Here is a 21,701-nt window from a genome sequence, read left to right on the forward strand (position 1 = left end):
GTGGCTGGAGTATCTGTTGGCATATTTTATGCCACACGATTTTGAATGAAAGACATCAGTTTGTTTTCATAAACATTGACATGTTTTCAAAAAATTGAAAAGATTAATTACCTATCCTTGTAGCATCCAAAAAAAATTGGAGTTCGGTATGCATCACTCAATGACAAAATGTGAGACCTATTCTCTTTTATGGAACTTTAACAGTAGAACGTTATGAATGAGGAGAAAGCATTATGCCTTTTGTAGCTTAATTGAATTCTGATAAATTGTCCAATATTTATTTTCATGATTTTCAGTTGTTTAGTTTAGTCGTGCATTTTCAGAAATGACCAAAACAATTCAACATTTATAGAGAATAAATAAACATATTGAGATTCTTATACTGTGCTTTATTCATATTACTGAAATATTATTTACAAAAAAAAATATAATACCACGATCCGTTCTAGATTCATGTCTCTTAGGTATGAGAATAGTGGACATCAGCTAAAATTTTTACCAAAAATTTTTCTAACCGCCTCAGATTGTTTGGATTCTTTTGTGATCTGGAGCAATGGATGAAATGCTTTTCGCACTTTGGGAAATTAACTTTTCCTTAAAAGTGTCTCTCCACTTTCCATAAAAAATTACGATGTATAGAGGTTAATGTCATCATTGTTTAAATTTTGGCAAGATGGAGTAATTCAAGAAAAGACCTACGTTCAGGCATCGAATATCAACGTTTAAAATTCCATAGCCTACTTGACGACGAATTTTTTTGAACGCACGATATTATAGACTTAGCTCTATAACTCTACAATCTTTGGTTACCAATTTACTTTTAGTGATCACACCGACTTATTTTTCCCATTTCAGGGAACTTTTGTAGTACGGCGATCGTTCTCCTTTTCTCTGTATGTAGTTTGTACGATGATACTTCTAGAAATAATGACTATACTCATTATAATTATCTGATTCTGATAAGGAGAAATCGAACAAGTATAGAGAAGTTGGTTTGTCAGTATTTTTCAGTTCAAAATATTCAATACGTGGAATGGAACACTGAAAAACTCCTTACTATGAGCAAATGTCAAAAACTTGTAATACGTGCAATGAGAAAACATATGTTTCAAAAAGCAGAAATCTGTTCCTCGATAAAAAACTTAGAGAAATATAAAGTTTTGTATTAATATGAATAAGAAGTAGAGAAACGACTGCTTCGGTGCCAGCATATTGAAAAAGAAGCTACAACTGTCAAAAAGTGCTAGAGAATCATTCTGTATTTCATTTAATTTCTTTCATGATGGAGATTAAACCTCTTTCCAGAGAAGTCGTATCAAAAATAAGAAGTACTTGCAGTATCAATAATTTATCGCAGTGTGTAACTGAGCTTGTGAGTTGTTTTCAATTATCTTTTATATTATCTACTTTTCTCAGATAGAAAACTGTTGCTTCCCAATTTTTGCAATCCATAGAAATTGATGCAGACAGGAATCTGGCAGACAGTTTGACTAAGTACTGATTATTTGTGTATACCTACTCGAATTAAATTATAATTTAATCAAACGATCCCATCAATGAGGAAAATGAGCCTAAATTTCGAAATGTGACTACATAACTTTCGAGAAATAAATAAAAATATTTTGTCAATATTGTCAGGTAACTGATAAGTTGTTATGGGCTGTAACTGTAGGGTGCAATTATAATATATTATATTTAATATGCTTCATCTGAGATAAAAAGAAGCTTTTAGTTCTCCGTAATACAAAATGCAGTATAAGGGGGTGGTTCGTCTAATATAACTTTCCAAAAACTAACATTAGATTCTTTGCTTCAGTTTAAACTACCCTCTCATACTGCTGTATTGCACTTTGTATTTCTTAGAGATATAGGCCCCTTTTTATCTCAGATGAAGCAGACCTATAAGTAACAACAAAATCCAAACCTTCAAAAATATACTTAGTGAAATAGAAAACAGAACAACCAGTAATGATGAATGTATCAGAAAGTAGCATGTTTTGTATATTTCGCATTTTATCGTCGTGCAATACGTTGTGAAGAGTTGCTTCAAATTTTCAACACCTTATAGTTGGGGAGCCCAAGAGGGATTTACTCGAGCGTGTCTGATTAATATAAGGAGAGATATCTTGGACCCTGTATACTACCTCCACCAAAAATTCGACCTGTATATAGAGGGAATTGACAACCGGAAGGGGCGCTTCAACCCCTCAAAATTGAATAGGGGATAGGAGTTGAGTGAGTTGAATTGAATGAGATGGCGCCGAATGCGGATGTTGTTAGTGAATTGATGAAATTAAAAAAAGAATATTTAGTTGATATTATTCTTAATAAAAAAGTTCCAAAAGGGCTTACAGTTACCCAAGAACTACGGGATCTCATTGAGACTCCTGAAATTAATTTCGCTGATCAAAATGTGAGTAAAATCTCGTGTAAACATCAACAACAATCTAACCTAGAAATTTGTAAATCCGATATTTCGATAATAACATTTGAAAATGAAATCAAAGTTTTAACAGCCGAGCTGAACTGTTCTAAGACGATGTTGGATCATATGAAAGAAACTATTGCAGACAAAAATTTGATTATTGAATTGATGAAAACAAACAAATATAGCTCGAAAGTTAAAAGCAGTGTTGCCGTACATGACAAAATTTCTCAAGCTCAGGGAAAGGATCCAAGTAGTGAAGATATCCTTCCAGTTAATACTGGGGGAGCGATTCCGAAGCAACCACAATCGGGGCTGCAAAAGAAAAAAGCTGTCACTACATTGAATGACAGAGGTGATAAAGTTAAAACTCAAGATTCCGATTCTACTGTTGAGGGTCCTTACATCGGCGTTGAGAGGAAGAGAAAAACTAGGAAAATTAAAAGATCTGATCAGAGTATAATAGGAAGTGGAAGAGGTTCCAGGATTTCCATTATGAGTGCAAAGAAGTTGGATTATTTTCATGTGTGCAGACTCCATCCTACTGTTGATGAGGAAGTGTTGAAGGAGCATCTGAGAGCCAATGGATTCTCTGATGTATTTTGTGAAAAGCTCACATCCCGCCGACCTGGGGAATATTCTTCTTTTAGAGTAGGTGTTCCTGTTTCGGATTCTGAATCTTTGAAGAATCCGGATATTTGGCCGGAAGGTACAAGATTAAATTCTTTTTTCTTCCATCTAACAATGAAGAAATCGAATATCTAAAGGATTTTTCGCAACCCCACCGAAAAAATCATACCGTCAATAAGATCACAAACTACCATCTGCTATCTTTGAATTGCCAGTGTCTTACGTCTATAGTCTATCCAAATCCGAGAGGCCAGCGTAAACAAACTGACTAACGCGTGATATTATTTAAGGTACTCCTCTTATTGGTCAAAGCTTCAGGAACGCCATGTTTGCAGGTGGGAGTAATGCAGAACCGCATTACGTTTGATTCATTGATTGTATGCGAATTGTTGTGCAGAACTGCAGAGATCATTCATTGCTTTTTCTTTCGTAAATTGGTTTATAGTTGTAGCAAGTTATTCAAGTTACAAGCATTTAAGATAATGTCAAGTACTGATACTGCTGAGGAATCGCGTGTTGACTTAAGTCCTCCAAAAAAGAGACGTCTGAAACGACACTTCAGTGCCGAGATAAAAGATATGATTTTGAATACTTATAAAATTGAGATTATTCAAAATGCAGGAATGTGTTTAAAGGACGTAGAACTCCGAGTTGCTGAGAGACTTGGCATTGGAGCTCGAAGTGTTAGGAGAATTATTTCCGAATACATAAATTCCGGTGTTCTATCACAGCCGGCAACAAATCAAAATCGGACCACCAAATGGGAGTCATTATCAGATTTCGATAAAAATGTAATACGGCGAAAAGTTCACGAGTTTTTCTTCAGAAATGAACACCCGACTATAGAGAAAGTATTAAAAATAGTTAATGAAGACTCGAACCTGCCAAATTTTAAGAAGAGTACCTTCTCTATAATATTGAAAAAACTTAATTTCAAATATGGACGTCGCAAACGCAACAGTTTTTTAATGAACCGTGACGACATTAAATGTTGGAGAAGAAACTATCTCACGAAAATTAGGACCTTCCGTGATGAAAACAGGAAGATTTATTGCTGGGATGAAACTTGGGTAAATGCCGGTCATACTAAATCCAAAGTGTGGACCGATAAAACAGTTACATCTTCTCGGCAAGCGTTACTTGCTGGATTATCTACTGGATTAAAAATCCGTCTGGGTAGGTCTTGAATTTTGAGTTCAACCCTCGGTTTCATAAAGCTTGATCAGAGAATCAACGATCGATTGACGGATGAACGTCAATTAGTTTTCAGTCGATAAGTTGGTCATAAGCATTCTGAATATCATTCTTGCACCAAATAATTATCTATACACCCCCATTTGATGATTCTCAACTGCTACTCCTCCAATATATTCGGAAATATGAAAGTTTCAATGATTTCCTTCGGGAAATCGAATGCCAAATCGTTGATCGAGCAATCAAAGTTTTGTGAAACTTGATGTAAGTACCTTTTAGGTGGAAAACAATTTCAACATTCTTTTTCAAATGAAGTGAATATATTTTTCCAGGCAAAGGGCAAAGAATTATAGTGTGTCATATTGGCAGTGACACTGGTTTTTTAACTGGAGGACTCTGGACTTTCCAATCCAAAAAAACTGGTGACTACCATGAAGAAATGGATGGTCAGTCCTTCGAAAAGTGGTCGAGGGTATACTTCCTAAATTGGAGGAAAATTCTATAGTAGTTTTAGATAATGCTCCTTATAATTCAAGGAAAATGGAAAAAATTCCTAATTCACAATTCAGAAAGAGTGATATCCAACAATGGTTGAGGGAGAAAAATATTGATTTCACCCCTGACCTCATAAAAGCGCAATAGTTGCAGATAGTCAGGCAGAACAAAGAAAACTTTGAAAAATACATCGTGGATGAAACCGCAAAGGCCCAAAATATTACTGTACTTAGATTACCGCCCTACCACTGCGAACTGAACCCTATTGAATTGATTTGGGCCGATGTCAAGAATTTTGTGGCAAATAAAAACACCACATTTAAAATGGCTGACGTCCAAAATCTTTTTCAAGAGGCTCTCTCACGGGTTACTTCCGAAAGATGGAGAAAGTGCGTGAAACATGTCAAACAAAAAGTTGAGGTAGACATGTGGAAACTGGATAATATTATGGATGATGTAACAACAGTCATCGTCAACTTAGAGGAAAGTTCTGCATCTTCTGACGACACTACGGGGTAGTGACTTTTACAAAAAAAATATTGTTACACATTTATATACATAGTATTTATTAAAGTGAGAACTTTAGATTAATTGTTCATTACTGAGACTCGTAGATAAGCATACATATTTTTCACCGGAACTGGAACACTCAAAAGGTTTTAAAATATAACGCTCTCGGAATTCAATTTATTAGTACACCTCTGCGTTATCACGTTCTTGACGCGTGATCACTGCATGCTGTAATGTTTACCGCTGGCCTCTTGGATTTGGATATACTATAGTAAAGTTGATCTGATAACTAGTGAATTCTTGGAAATTCAGAATCTACATTTCCTGTGCTTCAATGAAATATGGTGCAGAGACTTTAATATTGATTGTGTACATTTTCCGGGTTTCTACCGTGGAGCTAGTTTCTGCAGGTCCAGATTAAAAGGAGGTGGTGTCGGAATTTGGTGTAAGAACAGTGTCCAAACTAACAAACTTGACTTGGAAAGATTCTGTGTTGAGAAACAATTTGAGATATGTGGAATTTGCTATATACAAACTAAGGTAAAAACTGTAATATTAAATTGTTATCGTTCTTGTGTAAACACTGATTTCATGTTATTTTTGGAGCAGCTCTGTGCTGTTCTTGAATTTTTGTATGAACCGAATGTGTGTGGTGATTTCAATATAGATCCTTCTCGAGATCAGAAGGAGTACAGAAATCTTGCAAACATTTTGGAAAGTTATAATCTGCATAACACCGTATATCAGAAGACACGTCAAAACAACACATTAGATTATGTTTTTTCAAATAGTCGACAATCGTCAACAAGTGTGGTTGATGTTCATTATTCCGACCATAAAGGTCTTCTTCACACTGATTTCCAGGAGTCTCAGTCAAAAATATCTCACGAATATAGGAGAGACTTCAGCAAATCAAATATTGCGGATTTTGTTGATCAATTAGTTGGGGAGGACTGGAGTGATGTTTATAAGAGTAGTAATGTAGATGTTGCGTTTGATAACTTCTATCGTATTTTTCAGTACTACTTCAATGTCAATTTTCCTTTAAAAAATTTTTATAAAAAACAAAATAAAATATGGATAGATGAACGAGTTAGGTCATCAAGTTCTGCTCTAAAAAAATTAGCAGATTTAAGGAAAACTTTTCCTGAATTAGATGAGTTGTATCGTGTACGCAGGAGTAATCATTCCAAACTCGTTGAGAATACGAGGCGAAACTTTTTTCAAAATAAAATCAATAGATCGGATAATAAAGTGAGAACTGCTTGGAGTAGGTATTATAAATGAACTCGGAAATGGGAAGGGTAGTAGGTCAGTATTTTCAAGGGTCAAAGACAGGGACAAAGTGTTTGAGGACCCTATTGAAATTGCAAATCTGTTCAACCAATTTTTTGTTGATGCACCTGTCACTTCAAGAAGCCAGATTCCTAAAAAATCATTCAAAGATAGAATAACCTCAAATCATTCAACAATTTTTTTGTTCCCATTCGTGAAACAGGAGTTCTGCAGTCTGATTAGCAATAAGCTGAAACCAAAGAATTCTGCAGGCTATGATGATGTGCCCGCATTTCTGATCAAAAGCTGCCTCAGTGAGATTTCGGAGCCGCTAACTTACTTGATCAATCTGTCCTTTTCATGCGGTGTTTTTCCGGACAAATTGAAGGTTAACAAGATCTTACCTATACATAAGAAAGGCGATAGAGAAGACATGAGCAATTATCGTCCCATATCTTTAACATCGGTATTTTCTAAGATCTTTGAATATTGTTTCCTTGATCGAATGATGAAGTTCCTAGATATTCATAAAATATTGAACGATAGGCAGTTTGGCTTTCGTGGCGGACGGAGTACCAATGATGCTGTTCATGGGTTTCTAAAATTTGTCGTGGAACACTTAGAGAGGTGATTGCCCTACAGGAATTTTTTGTGACTTAAGTAAGGCATTTGACTGCGTCGATCATAACTTGCTATTGAAAAAGCTTGAAAAGATCGGTTTCCGTGGAGTGGCTTTGAGTTGGATTGAGGATTACCTCAAAAACAGGAGACAGTTTGTTTACGTTGACCAAGTCTTTTCAGACTATTTGAAGTCGGAGACGGGTGTACCTCAGGGTTCAGTTTTGGGTCCTGTGCTTTTCATCTTGTTTATTAATGATATATTCCATCTTATTTTTGATTTGTTCCTATACGCAGATGATGTATCAGCAATCATTAAAGCGAGAAATAACATCAATCTCGATGAAGTAGTGCGAAGATGTTTTGAAGAGATGTACAACTGGTTCTGTGAAAACTCTTTGCATATAAATTTTGAGAAGACTGGTTACTTAGTATTCCATAACTATGGTAAGAATATTGATGTTAATGTTAGCGCTCACGGTGTCCAACTGAAGAGGGTTGAAACGGTTAAATTCCTAGGGATAACTTTGGATGAAAATCTTAACTGGAGATCTCACTGTGAAAATATTTGCACCAAACTGAATTCAGTCTGTTTTTTATTAAGAAACTTGAAGAAAGTCTTGACATTGGATCAACTTCTTTTAGTGTATCATGCTCAGGTTTCTTCTAGACTTAGGTATGGTGTAGTGTTTTGGGGCGCGTCCTCTTTTGCTGAAGATGTTTTTCTCCTACAGAAAAGAATAATACGGTGTATTGCGGGAATATCACAGAGAGTATCATGCAAACCATATTTCATGAAGTTTCAATTGCTCACTCTGCCATCATTACTGATATTGGAGATGGCTTCGGATGTTTTTGTTAATAAGAACTCACTCTTAAAAAATTCTGACAATCATAATTATGACACAAGAAACCGTTCGGATCTAGTTTTACCCAGTTTCAAATACAGAATCGGTAGGCGGTCACCGTTCTATCTTGGATTAAAAATTTTCAATAACCTAACTGAGGATATAAAAAGTTCTTGTAACATAAAAGTTTTCAAAAACAAATTAAAGCAGTATCTACTGGAAAAATGTTATTATAAGGTTGAGGATATTTTTTTGTAATTCTCTTGTAATGTACTTTTTTTGTATTCTTTCTTTTTTTCAAATTGATTCATTCACCTGATATTTTTTGTAATTCTCTTTGTAATGTACTTTTTTGTATTTTTTCCTTTTTTCAAATCGATTCATTCACCTGTGCCTATTGTAATTTTACTGACCTTTTCTATAATGATGTGATCATTCAAATGGAAATTAAGTATTTTGTTGTTCTTGTTGTTGATACTTCATTTGAAAGGTCTTGGAAGCCTCTTTTTTTTTCATACTCCGTTGTGAAGAAGCTTCCAAGACCTTTCAAATGAAGTATCACTCATCACTCAACTTCTTTTTTTTCATACACCGTTGTAAAGAGGCTTCCTAGAGCTTTCAAATGAAGTATCACTCAACCCCTTTCCCCTATTCAATTTTGAGAGGTTGAAGCGCCGCTTCTTAGGGGGTTGCTCGTTCAAGCCTCAAATGAACGTCAAAAGATGTCCCCCAAACAAAATCACGTGTTTCGTTTAATTTCTACATTCACTATGGGATAAGAAATATACGAGCTGGCTCGTCTGAGATGGAAGGATGGAACACCCTATTTAAGTGCTTTACGTTTATGCATTCCGGAGTGTTTGACTAGAAACTATTCTACCAGTAGCTTGCCGGAATGAGTTATTTTCGGTTTTCGGGATGCTATGAAGAAGGTGTTTCGTCGTGCAATTAACTGTATTAGTCGATCTTGTGCTGCGGTTCTATCTCTTCCTCTTCCACAGACACAGTACAGGGTGGGCAAAATTTGTTGTCTACTGAGAGGATCTCGAGAACTATAGCAGCTAGAAGAAAACGGATGACACATTTCCAAGCTCATTTTCGGAAAAACAAAGCATGGTGAAAACCTCAGCCTCTTACGATACTTCGGTTTTGAGTTTGACAATTTCCTAAAGTTCTCATAACTTTTTTGTCTTTGAAGTTACAAATCTGAAACTTGAACCTTCTACAGGCACTGTTGCTGATTATTATTTAATATTGATTGTTGTAATTGTTTGAATATGATCATGATATTTATGAAAAACATTAGAGTTGACAGTTGTTGTTTCTGACATAAATAATAAAAGAATATAATTGGAACGTGAGTTGTTAGTTCTTGAAAAAAGGTATAATCAAGGTAGAAAATCAGGTTTCTACCGAAAATAATTAGTGTGAGCATCTTGGGCTTACAGGCACTTTTTTGAGTAGAATCCACTGACGAGATCAAAATATTTTTTTATTTCGAATCATTAGGTGAACTTCAATTTTTTTAAATGCAAACTTTTATTGAATTTTTTATTTTTGAATTGGAAAAAAAACTTTCGTCAGTAGATTCTACGTATGAAAGTGCCTAAGAAGGTTCAATTTTCAGATCTGTAACTTCAAAGACAAAAAAGTTATGAGAACTCTTCGGAATCGCCAAAATCTAAATTTTTGTTTATAACTCGAAATCTAAAAAAGAAACGCCGATTCTGTTTTTAGTTTTGGATTAGTCATGAAAAAAAAAATCGAGAATGTGTGATCCGTTTTCTTCTAGCTGCTTTAGCTCTCGAGATCCCCTCAGTAGACAACGAATTTTGCCACCCTGTACACTAAGACACATTGTCTATATACAAATAATTGTTCTGATAAATTCATTGTTTTGTTTTCTATGTCAGCGAAATCATATCAAAGTCACTATCTATTCTCCTTCAATGGGACGGTCTTTTTTTTTGGTACCTTCCAGATATTTACTATTTATATTGACGGGTACTGTGGCAATCAAAAAAGTTAATATGACCTTCAACCACGTCTTTCTAAAACTGTCGGATTTTTTGCTTTACTTCTTACTTCATCTGAAACATGTTGTTGAAGAAAATAAATCAAGTACTTATACACGAAATTTAAGTCCACTCGATAAATTTTATTATATTTACTGCCAGATTTCAAACTAATATCTTCAACAGCTTATGTACATACCATCATATAAAGTAATTTTTTAATTGCATTCATTATAGGTTTTGAATAGCCTGGACGCTAAATCATCTGCAGTTGCCATCAGACTGAATTCTGTGAATTTCAGGATTCAAGTAGTAGACAATGGTGTAGGAATATCACAAGAAAACTTGGATAAAATAGCCCGTAAATATTCAACAAGCAAATGTCAAACTTTGATGGATCTGGAGAAAAAACCAAAAAGTTATGGCTACAAAGGTGAAAGTCTGTGGAGTATTTCGAATGTGTCCAAAACTCTCGTTATCACCTCAAAATATGCTTCCTCTGAAAACACATTTTCGAAGAGCATAAACTTGGGTAAGCATGGAAAAGTAGCACCAGCAAAGCGAAGACAGAGTAACGGCACAACCATTACAGTAGATAGTTTTTTCCATAATCTGCCCGTGAGACAGAAGCGATTAAAAAAAGAATTCGAATTTGAAGAAATAATTACATTCCTTAAGAGTATGTCCATAATCCATCCGCAAATTTCGATAACTTTGAGGGATGATATAACTGGAACACTGTTATTTAAACGTCCCAAAAGCGAGAATATCATCAAATCTTTCACAGATTTATATCCTGAAATCAAATATGATGACACAGTTGTAATAAAGGTACAGAAGGATAAAGTTACACTGGAAGCACTGCTGTCGAAGGAATTCTTTGAAGACAATAACATCCAACATATTTTCGTAAATAAGCGTCCAGTTCATCACTCAAAACTACAAGCTTTCATCTGTAAGGAGTTATCGAAGGTTGCCAAGAAAAAAATACAATCGGTTAAAGCTCTTTACCCAGCCTATGTGTTGAATATAAAATGTTCGATATCGAATTACATCATCATGTACGAGAATTCCGAACCCAAAGTTGATTTTCTGAATATAGACATTATCCATCGTTGTATAGAGAAATTAATATCAAATTTCCGTGGTGAAACGGAAATTAATGAAGTGGATAATAAACCAACTGAAAAGAGGAAAAGTGTATGTGGAGTTTCCGATTTAGTAGGAGCTGTAAAAGGTTTTGGATTCAAAGATTGGTTAGAGAATCCGGAAACTGGGAAAGAAGAATCTTGTGTTATAGAAGATGTCACTGAACAGAGTGAGTTTCAATTAAAGAAAATTGAACCTATGAGAAAACACAAAATATCTCCAGTGAAAAAGGGCAAACTTAAATCCCTACCAATTAGAAAACAAAAACACAATAAACTTAAAACTTCTCGTGAAAGTGAATATAAGGAGAAAGAACTCGAAGGGAAAAGATACCAAGAAGAAGAACAACACTTTGAAAATAATATCATAGTTGAACATCGTGAAGAAAATATTGCAGACGAAACTAAGATGAAAAAATTTTGTAGATTGGAGCGAAACTGCGCAGATATCTTAGCCAAAAAAATACCAGACGAAACACTCTTCTCTAATTTTACTAACACGGAAGAAAAAGGGAAGGACTTTTTGATGTACATGTTCTTGAAATCAACTGAATTATTCAAAGGGGATACCTCCTTCCAACCAACTCAAATTTCTGAAGACAATTCCGATATGAATATAAATAACTCAATTGAAACCATTATGGAATCTAACATCTTCTTTCAAAATATAACTAAAAGTAAGAATCATCAATTTAATGAGAACATATCGGTCTCAGTTAGACTGAAGAGGAAGAAAAATACCAACGTCTACAAAGGTCAATCAAATTTCTCTGAAATATTCGCATTCTCCATCCCAGAAAAGAAAAAGCGGAAAAATGGATATTTCAATGAAAAATCCGAACATAAATCTGGGAATTATTTAACGAGCCCATATTTCGGAACTAAAAAACTTGATCCCAACTACAGTTCAAAAAGAAATATCATTAAAAAACCCAAAGGCTCGAGTTTTTTGTTTGGAGATGAAAATACGAACAAACTGATGTATGAAAATCAATATGATGGAAATTTCACAATATTGCGTTCCTGCAAATCGAATCATAACTATTCAAAAAATATAAAACCTCATGAAGTCAAAAACTGTTTTGACCAATTGTCGAACAATTTCTGTTTCTTGAATTTCACGAAGAATAATCTGTTGTACGACACAAATAAGTCATACGTGTTCAATTTCCAGAATGACGTTGAATTTGAGGGAGGACTTTTCGATAATAACCAACTCATGAATGGAAAATTGGCAGATAACAATTCGAGGAGAATAATGACTTTCAATAGCGGGAAATTGGATTATAATTTACCGTCGGAAGTTTTTGATTTTAATAATTTACCCTTCAGTCCTATACCTAAGGTCAAAATAACTCCTGAAAAAAACCGAGAAGATGAAAAACTGAATGGTAATTCGAATTTGCTATTTCCAAATTTTCCTAAAACAACCAATAGAAATATAACGACATGGAGAAAATATATTTCTGAGGGAGGTTACCAAAGGTGCCAAAGCCCCTATTTCTCAGAACATAAAGTGGTTAGAAAAGTTCATGACTACTCGTTTTCCCTAAAGGATGCCGATTTTCCACGAAATGAAACCAAGAGAGAAAATTCGAAAAGTGTTTTTAGAAAATACAATACTGAGCCTATTGATGTTTCAAGACTTCAATATGTTCACAGAACAAAGCAGAATATCGATAAATTATTTTTAAATTTGAAAAACAACCACCTTTTTCAGAACGATAAAAACTTATCGTCTTTTTCGAAGGAAGCCAGAGAAGTATTCACCACAGATAGCTTGGAACAAGAAAATAATATTGAAAGAAAAAAGAGAAGTCCTTTATGGAAAAAATTCATCAAAAACAAACGCAAATGCAATGAAATGAAAGAAAAGTGTAAGGCAAAATTCTCCTTTGAAAACAGGAAAGATAATAACCGAGATATCAGGCAAAAAAGCCATTATTTCAACCATAAAATTCCGTCGACCAATGATGATTTTGTCGAATCTCCAGATTTGTTTTCAGATGTAATTATCAATTCTGAGAACAGGACACTGAAAAAACCTGTGAATGATTTGACTTTCCTTCCAAACTCTGCTGTAAGCTTCGATGTGGAAGGGATCTTTGATGATAAACATTTTGATGAGGATAAAGATTTGAGAACTTTAACTGCCATTGAAACAGCACAAACTTCGAATTTGATCATAACTCTGAATGAGAATGTAGTGAATGAACATAAAATAAATACTGCCATCAACACTAAGGCAAACGTCGAAGGTGAAATTCCAGCAGGAGATATATGGTTGACGAAATTTGATCCTGAGGGAAATGAATTTTATTTCAATGAAAGAACAGGTAACTTACACAACCCTTTTTAAACTTAGGGTCAATTTCCCCGGTGATATAAGCTGAGATCAGACGTAACTGGCGTTAAGGAAAGAAATACGCCAATTTATGTCGATTACGCTGATTAGCTTAAGGCTTGTGTTTTATGGTTTCTTTACCCTCCTTAGTTCAATTTTTAAACGAAGCAGATGTCAATGTTTGTTTGAAAATGAATCTGAATTTCAGTTAAGTGGAGTTTATCACCGTTTTATGAAATTGGCCCTTAGCTATCATGAATGTAGAAATAAGTTTCTCTCTTTGTCCATTCATTACGTTGAAAGAGAAGGAGTGAATTTTCTTTATTCTACCAAAAAGCTACATTTCAACCCCATCGCACATGATCCATATGGTCGAGAACTTGACAAACAAAATACATAAGAACGTCTGGGTTCTTCTGTAATACGAAAAATATGATCTTTCATACTTTCTTTTTATATTTCAATTTTCTCCATATTACCTATAACGTTCTCCGAGTTAACTGAATTGTCTCCTTTTCAGAACGTGTAATTTATTACCACAACTACTACACTTTTTTATTTTACTACTCTCTAATTCACTTTCAATACTTTGCATTTTGTAACTCTACGGGAATTATCTGTTCCCTCGGGTCTGTACAGAATACTAACTGCCATCGAGCCCACCGCGCTAATCTTTTATATCGATACGCCCCGGTTCGAGAGCCTTCCCGATGTTTTCGGGCGGCGGCAGGGGCGTAGTCAGGGGATAATATTGCTCATTTATGTTATAGTTTATGTTCCGTTAAGTATATTTGTGAAGAATGTTCTAAATGTCAATAACGTCCACTTCGATAATTACGACCAGTCAAACGACCGTTGGACGCTATTGACCAACATGTGGGAGTTCTGACCATGACGTGGGCGTTTTTATTTTTAAGTAAGAGAGTTTCTTGTTGGAATATAGCTGTTCTCATCAATCGGCGTTATTCCACTATTATCGTTTGATAACGCCCAATGTAGGTTCACATTAAAATCTTATTTTTGGGCAAACACATCCGTTGTTGGTTTTTAATAAAAACGTTTATGATTGGGCTTCAAAAGTTTTGTCAAAAATCATTATAATGAAAGTTTCAGGTTAATTCATACTTGCTAAGATGTTTTGAATTTTTGATACATTATTGTTGATTTTCACATTACTCATAATTTTAATGAAGAAATTCAAATGCGACTGTTATATTCTACAAGATATATAAACCCTAATAATGTGTATTTGCTTAAGTGGACTTGATTTACAATCAGCAATTTGGCCACTAAAACACGATCTCTATATCCATTTATTTTCTACAACTCGTTCCAAAACTGTCAGAAAACCAATGACGCGCATGCGTTCCTAGCTCTCGAGAGGGACTAGCTTGATCCGCTTCTCTCTTATTGAATTACAATTTCTCTAAGTGAATTAATTCGAAATACCTACCTGCTCATCTTCACTCATTTTTCAATAGTAGGTAATTTGAAAAAAACTTCATATAAGTTATATTGTTATATAACTTATGAAGTATTTTCAGATATTCATTATGAAATGATAATAAGTAATTACACGTCTCACTTCATAACTAGTGGAACAATTGAATTGACCTTATGACCTCAAGCTTTGAATGGCGAATGACTTTTCTGTTTTTTTTCGATTCTGCATGTGATTGTTAATACTAAATCAATAGGCAATAGGCACCTAATTTTAAAGATCTTATATTAGGATTATAGAAAATGCTTAATCTCTATAAATGATTTTTACATAGCAGTAGGCTTTGTGTTGCTTTTTACTAAAAGGTTTTAAACTATAAAGCATAGTCCAGAATCGACGGCCACTGCGATATTATAATAATTTGCGTGAAGTATTTTCTCTGGAATCAGCTAAGGCCAAGGATTTAGTTGGGTTACTAATACATATTTCTTCATCAGGAATGACATCTTTCGTTCACCCGAAAAAACAAGAAATTTACATTTTAAAAGAAAGACCTCATTTTCTACCGAAGGGCTTATCACCAGTTTTGATACCCGATCCGAAACTAGAGAAAAGTCTGAGTCCAATCTCAAAGGAAAAACTTCATGACGAAATTCTAAAATCATATTCGAATGATCTGGGTGTTGTCAAATGGGAAAAGTTCATCAGAGGCAGCGGTAAGTATTTTTTAGCCACACTAGCCGTGTTAAAAGCAGAATTCCTTTCAAGATCCGAAAAAATTCTTCGAAAGTTTATACAAAGAAAGAGTGAACGAATATGAAAAGGAAGTACCGAACATCATACGAACAAAAATGTCCAAAATCCCACTCCAAATACTGAATGATAACAAATTCAACAAAATGTTGTTCAAGGATCTGAAAGTGATTGGACAAATTGATCAGAAGTTCATAGCTACCATCGATAGGAAAACATCTTATTTGATTCTCTTCGATCAGCACGCAGTTCATGAGCGTATAAGACTCGAGGACTTACTCAAAGGTAATCATTATCTTCCACAGAAAGTATGTTTTTTGAATTGAAATTTTGACTTCCTCAGAATTGTTTTGTATTACATTTTACCTACAGTTACAGAGAATAAGTGCAACAAACTTTAGAAGGTGATTCTGCATGAAAAAATAATGACATTATGCTATATAACTTTTATCCTCAAATGGTTCGTTTTCCGAGATACGGGGTGTTGAAATTCTACTTAGAAACTGTCTAAATAGTCAGTTTTAGCCTAAATAGGTATTTACTGCTCTGAAACCGGTCGAGATATGCGAATGAAATTTGATGGGTTTCAAGAGGTGTAGTAATTACGCATTTTCTGACATGCAATTAAGAATTTTGTGTTCATCATTGGCGCGCATACGGGTAATGAACTCAATAAAAAAAATGGTAGGTAATACACTGAGATAAAAAATCATGGTTATCTAAATGTGATACATATTCTTAAAGAGCATATCTTCCACTGATAAAGCTCGAAATTTCATCTAACTCGGTGCAACCGTTTGGTCTTGACGATTTTTTAACTGACCCCATCTTTTTGGGAACTTTTCGAAAGTCAATGGCGTATCGCTCAGAAAAATCATAGTATTTCTGTGATACTGTGATATATTCTAAAAGAGCAAAATCAGGCATTTATTGGCAGGCGAAGCTAATTTTCTACCTATTTTGATCCTATGACATATCAGACGATCTCACGGATCTCAAGTAAAGACTGGAGAAGTTACAATTTACAAAATTCTAATAATGTAACCCATGTCATTACTTCTTATAATGGATTAGACAAAATCCTTCACTTGCTCTCAATCAGAAATTGGCGAAATGTGTGCAGCTCATTGTATAACTTGGAAAATGTGCAATCCTCGCGGCCTACATATACAGGGTCTTTCACGAGGAAACTCACCCATATTTATACGGGAAACCACTGAACGTATTTTCATGAAATTCAGCACTTATAAGTATTTCACGATGCTGATGAAATCTAAAATATTTTCAAGGCATGAGCACCTCCGGTTTTTCCGAAAATGACGTCAACTTCCGTTTTTCAAATAAGAACACCATTTTTCTATTGCAGAAATAGATTCCTTAGAAAATTTCAAGTTATTTTGATGTAACATTTTTCAGTTTTGGTTGGAAAATTCTCTCTGAGCGGGAAAATTCGAAAAAAAAATCGAAAATAGAGCTCCGCTGAAACAAGAATAACTTCGAGGTTTTTGGATGGAAAATTTTCATTTTTGGGATTTTTCAAGATGTAAGATTGATGTATCCACTTTAAAAATCGAAATCGCGATTCATGATACAGGGGGTGAAAAAATCGCTTTCAAAGTTAGGGATCACAAAATCGTGAAAAATCAATTTTTTCAAATTAGAACCCCATTTTTTTATGGCAGATATTGAATCTACGTTAAAAAATAATGTGAGTGTATGCATCACACCCTTGCCCTAAAGTGGATATTTTCTGAGTTATTCACAAAAAACTGTTTTTCGTCTTGAATTTTCAGCTATTTCTTTTCCCTTCACGCCAAAAAGATGAAATTTTCAGGAACTGATACTTAAACCATGTTTTAGATTTTACTACCCTAATATGCAAGAGAAAAAAGTTACAGGTTGTTCCTAAATAGATGGCGAATTTTGATTCGAATTTGTATCGGAAACCTCTTTATTTCAACTAATCGGCCATCGGTTTTCTCTCCAGTGATAAATAAATAATTCCTTATGAACCATATGCAAAAACTTACCATGTTTCACATTCTTTTTTTTAATGATAGATATCATTAATTACATCTGCCAAATTCCTCCTTATTCAGTAGCATTTTGTGTTTACTATTAATTTGGTGATAATTCATATTAAGTTATAAAATCGATCACTATGCCTAATTTTACCAATGAAGATCATTTAAATCTCATTCTACTTCATGGAGAATGTAATGAAGTTGTAGATAGAACGATTCGACTGTTCATTGAGAGGTTTCCTGACCGACCCAGACCAACGAGAGATGCCATTAACAGAACCATGACAAACTTGAGAAATGTCGGATCTTTCGTTAAGAAAACTATACACAGAGAAAAAAGTGTAGTAGAAGATGAGAACAACGAAATTAGAGTTCTTGCATATTTTCGTGTGAATCCTCAAAATTCTCTCAAAGATGCCGAGATTGATCTGGGATTATCTCAATCGAGTGTTTGGAGAATATTAAAAAAACATAAAATGCACCCATATAAATTCAATAGGGTACAGCATTTGAAGGAAACTGATTTCGTCAAGAGAACAGAGTTTTGCGAAGCTATGATGATTCGATTTCAAGAGAATGAAAACTTTTTGGACTGTATAATTTGGACATATGAATCTAAATTCATAAAGAATGGTTCTTTCAATAGGCATAACAGTCATTATTGGGATGAAGAGAACAACCACCACTTCAGACAATGGAACTTTCAAGAGACCTGGAGTTTCAATGTTTTTTGCGCCATCAAAAATAATGCAATTCTCGATGTTCACATTTATGATGGGACTTTAACTGGTAAGATAGAACACTACACATGTTTGCATTATTTAAAGAATGTTCTCCCTTAGGAGATAGAAATTCTGACATATTGACTCAAATAATTGAGCCGCTAGTACAGAACCATAATGACTTATGGTATCAACAAGATGGCGCGCCTCCACACAATTCACTCAATGTGTCAAATATCCTCTACAGGCTATTTGAAGATCGATGGTTGGCGAACAATGGTCCACATCTTTGGCCACCACGTTCTCCCGATTTAACTCCTTTAGACTATTATGTTTGGGGTAGGATAAAAAATATTGTCTACTCAACTCCCCTGACTGATAAAGAGGACTGCATAGAACGAGTCAGAAATGCGTTCAGGTTTGTTTAGATTTTTAGATTCATAGTTTTGAAACTCAATTTGGTTTTTAAACACTTTTGCAGATCTCTTCCTCCCGATGAAATAAGAAGAGCAACGCACGAAGCATTCCTGAGACGTATAAATAAATGTCTAGAAATTAACGGTCAAAACTTTGAGCATCTTCTCCAGTTATAACTGCGAGAGTTTGCCATGGTTCTCCTAATAGTAACTTGAAGTCGGTTTCAAGAAGGGGTGAAAAATCTACAGCATGGTTTAAGTAACAGTTCCTGAAAATTTCATCTTTTTGGCGTGAAGGGAAAAGAAATAGCTGAAAATTCAAGACGAAAAACAGTTTTTTGTGAATAACTCAGAAAATATCCATTTTAGGGCAAGGGTGTGATGCATACACTCACATTATTTTTTAACGTAGATTCAATATCTGCCATAAAAAAATGGGGTTTTAATTTGAAAAAATTTATTTTTCACGATTTTGTCATCCCTAACTTTGAAAGCGATTTTTTCACCCCCTGTATCATGAATCGCGATTTCGATTTTTAAAGTGGATACATCAATCTTACATCTTGAAAAATCCCAAAAATGAAAATTTTCCATCCAAAAACCTCGAAGTAATTCTTGTTTCAGCGGAGCTCTATTTTCGATTTTTTTTTCGAATTTTCCCGCTCAGAGAGAATTTTCCAACCAAAACTGAAAAATGTTACATCAAAATAACTTGAAATTTTCTAAGGAATCTATTTCTGCAATAAAAAAATGGTGTTCTAATTTGAAAAACGGAAGTTGACGTCATTTCCGGAAAAACCGGATTTGCTCATGCCTTGAAAATATTTTAGATTTCATCAGCATCGTGAAATACTTATAAGTGCTGAATTTCATGAAAATACGTTCAGTAGTTTCCCGTATGAATATGGGTGAGGTTCCTCGTGAAAGATCCTGTATAACCACGTAGTACTGTCGCAGCTTATATAACCTTCATTTATGAAGTTTTTGTTTGAAGGGCCGTACACAGGGTGTGCAAAATTCGTTGCCTACTGAGGGGATCTCGAGAGCTAGTTCTTTTTTATTGCTTAATACAAATCTGAAAATGGAACCAGATTATCATTTCCAAATTTTGAGTTATGAACAATAATTGAGAAACTGTCATTTTCGAACATTCTGAATTAGAAATAGATGCATAGGAAAACTGATTCGTCAATCGATAATACCGAGTCCACGAAAAATAAATGCATATTTAACTGTCACTATGATAACGCCTTACCTACTCATTGCCTTATTAGGTACCTACCTATTCAATATAGTGAAACATAGTTCTCGAGATCCCCTCAGTAGACAACGAATTTTGCCAACCCTGTACAGAGTATATACCAATTTTTGGCTGTTTCTGATACATCCGAACTAGGTTGAGAGGAGTCCTGAGCTCGATTTTCGTGAAAAGTCGTGGAAACCATCTCACGATATATGCCTTGTCTCGAATATACAGGGTGTTTTCAAAGGTGAGTCTTTTTTTTTGGCAGAAGGTAGAACTCATCGAAATAAGTCTAAATTACCAAAAATCGTCTATATAAAATATCCAAGATGGCTGAGATGCAACCCCTAGAAGTTCGACAAAATTTCATTGAATTTCAAGTACGGTACTGTGGAAGAGGACTCCGGCATCGCAAAAACGAAACAAAACAAAACATAAACATATGGCTGGGCAATGAATGGTTCAGTACCAAGTTCATTGGATTAGATGCATCAGGTCACATTTGAGAGAATCATAAGTGTTGTATCGTGCAATTTAGGGTGAAAAAAAATGTAGAAAATCGAGCCAGTTTCTTGGAAATGCTTATGTTAGTTATGTTAAAAAAGTGCTATGATGTTTCCCGATTTCATCCTATTTTTACGACGATTGTTGGAATGTTCGAACAATAAGATTGTGATGCCCATTGTGAAAAAACTCGTGAATAATTTAGACCAATTTTATTTGTGAGATTTCGAAGTATTATTCTATTTTTTACACTTGTGTCCTAAGTCTCTTCTATATCAGTTGGTATCGAAATGAGCCATTTCATAAAATCGTGTGAGTTACTGAAAAATAATGAGAACAATTCGGCAATCCTAAGTTTCCATTTTCATTACCACGTAAATATCGAACGAGCCAATATCCTAAACGAAACCACATGGTCGTATCACGAGATAAGTTTTTACCCACTGCTTTGCGATAATTCAGCTAAGAAACGGTCTATTAGGATCTAGTTCAGTAATCATTTTCAATTTTTTTCAACTTTGTCATTTTGAAAGTTTTGTATAGGTGATTTTTGGTGAAACGCTTCGTGTTGACCAGTTCTACCTTCTGTTAAAAAAAAAACCTCACCTTCAAATACGCCCTGTATTACCAAATTTTAATATTTTGTAATTTAGAAAATGTGCCATAACTTCTTTATTTTCGAAAATATCTCAAAACAATAAAAACTTGCTACAGGCACTTTTTCACTAGGAATACGATACTATATTCAATTTTTTATACTATATTCAATTTTTTTTTAATTTCGAAAATATTTCGAAACCATTTAAACAGGCATTGTTGGATTGGGAATACGGTTTTATATTAATTTTTTTTCTGTTTTACTTAGGGTGAAACAAAAATTAAGTCTTTATTTTGAATACGAATGATATCTTTTTTTTTTATCTCATCTTATACAAAAAAAAAAATAGCTCACTGCGTTGAGATCGTAGGATTAGGAATAAGTAGGAAGAAAACATCCAATTTCCTCAATGAGCTAAGTTTTGTAACTTCATTGTTACTTTTTCAAGTTTTAAAATACACAAAAAACTGTCCCCATATATATGTATTTTTTTTGTAT

The 21,701-nt window shown here is 34.4% G+C and overlaps 1 protein-coding gene across 1 annotated transcript in view; it reads left to right on the forward strand.

Annotated features, from left to right (window-relative positions):
* Positions 1–1,265: 1,265 nt before the first annotated feature.
* The window catches only part of LOC123307115 (DNA mismatch repair protein Mlh3-like), a 33,744-nt gene continuing 13,308 nt past the window's right edge, over positions 1,266–21,701 (forward strand). The window contains exons 1-5 of the mRNA XM_044889333.1: positions 1,266–1,372; positions 10,248–12,549; positions 13,165–13,494; positions 15,441–15,659; positions 15,712–15,981. Coding sequence (XP_044745268.1) covers positions 1,280–1,372; positions 10,248–12,549; positions 13,165–13,494; positions 15,441–15,659; positions 15,712–15,981 — 3,214 coding nt within the window. The 5' untranslated portion in view covers positions 1,266–1,279. The remainder of the gene's footprint in view (positions 1,373–10,247; positions 12,550–13,164; positions 13,495–15,440; positions 15,660–15,711; positions 15,982–21,701) is intronic.

The sequence above is a fragment of the Coccinella septempunctata genome, chromosome 2 (genome assembly GCF_907165205.1).
Source record: "Coccinella septempunctata chromosome 2, icCocSept1.1, whole genome shotgun sequence".
Taxonomy (NCBI): Eukaryota; Metazoa; Arthropoda; class Insecta; order Coleoptera; family Coccinellidae; genus Coccinella; species Coccinella septempunctata.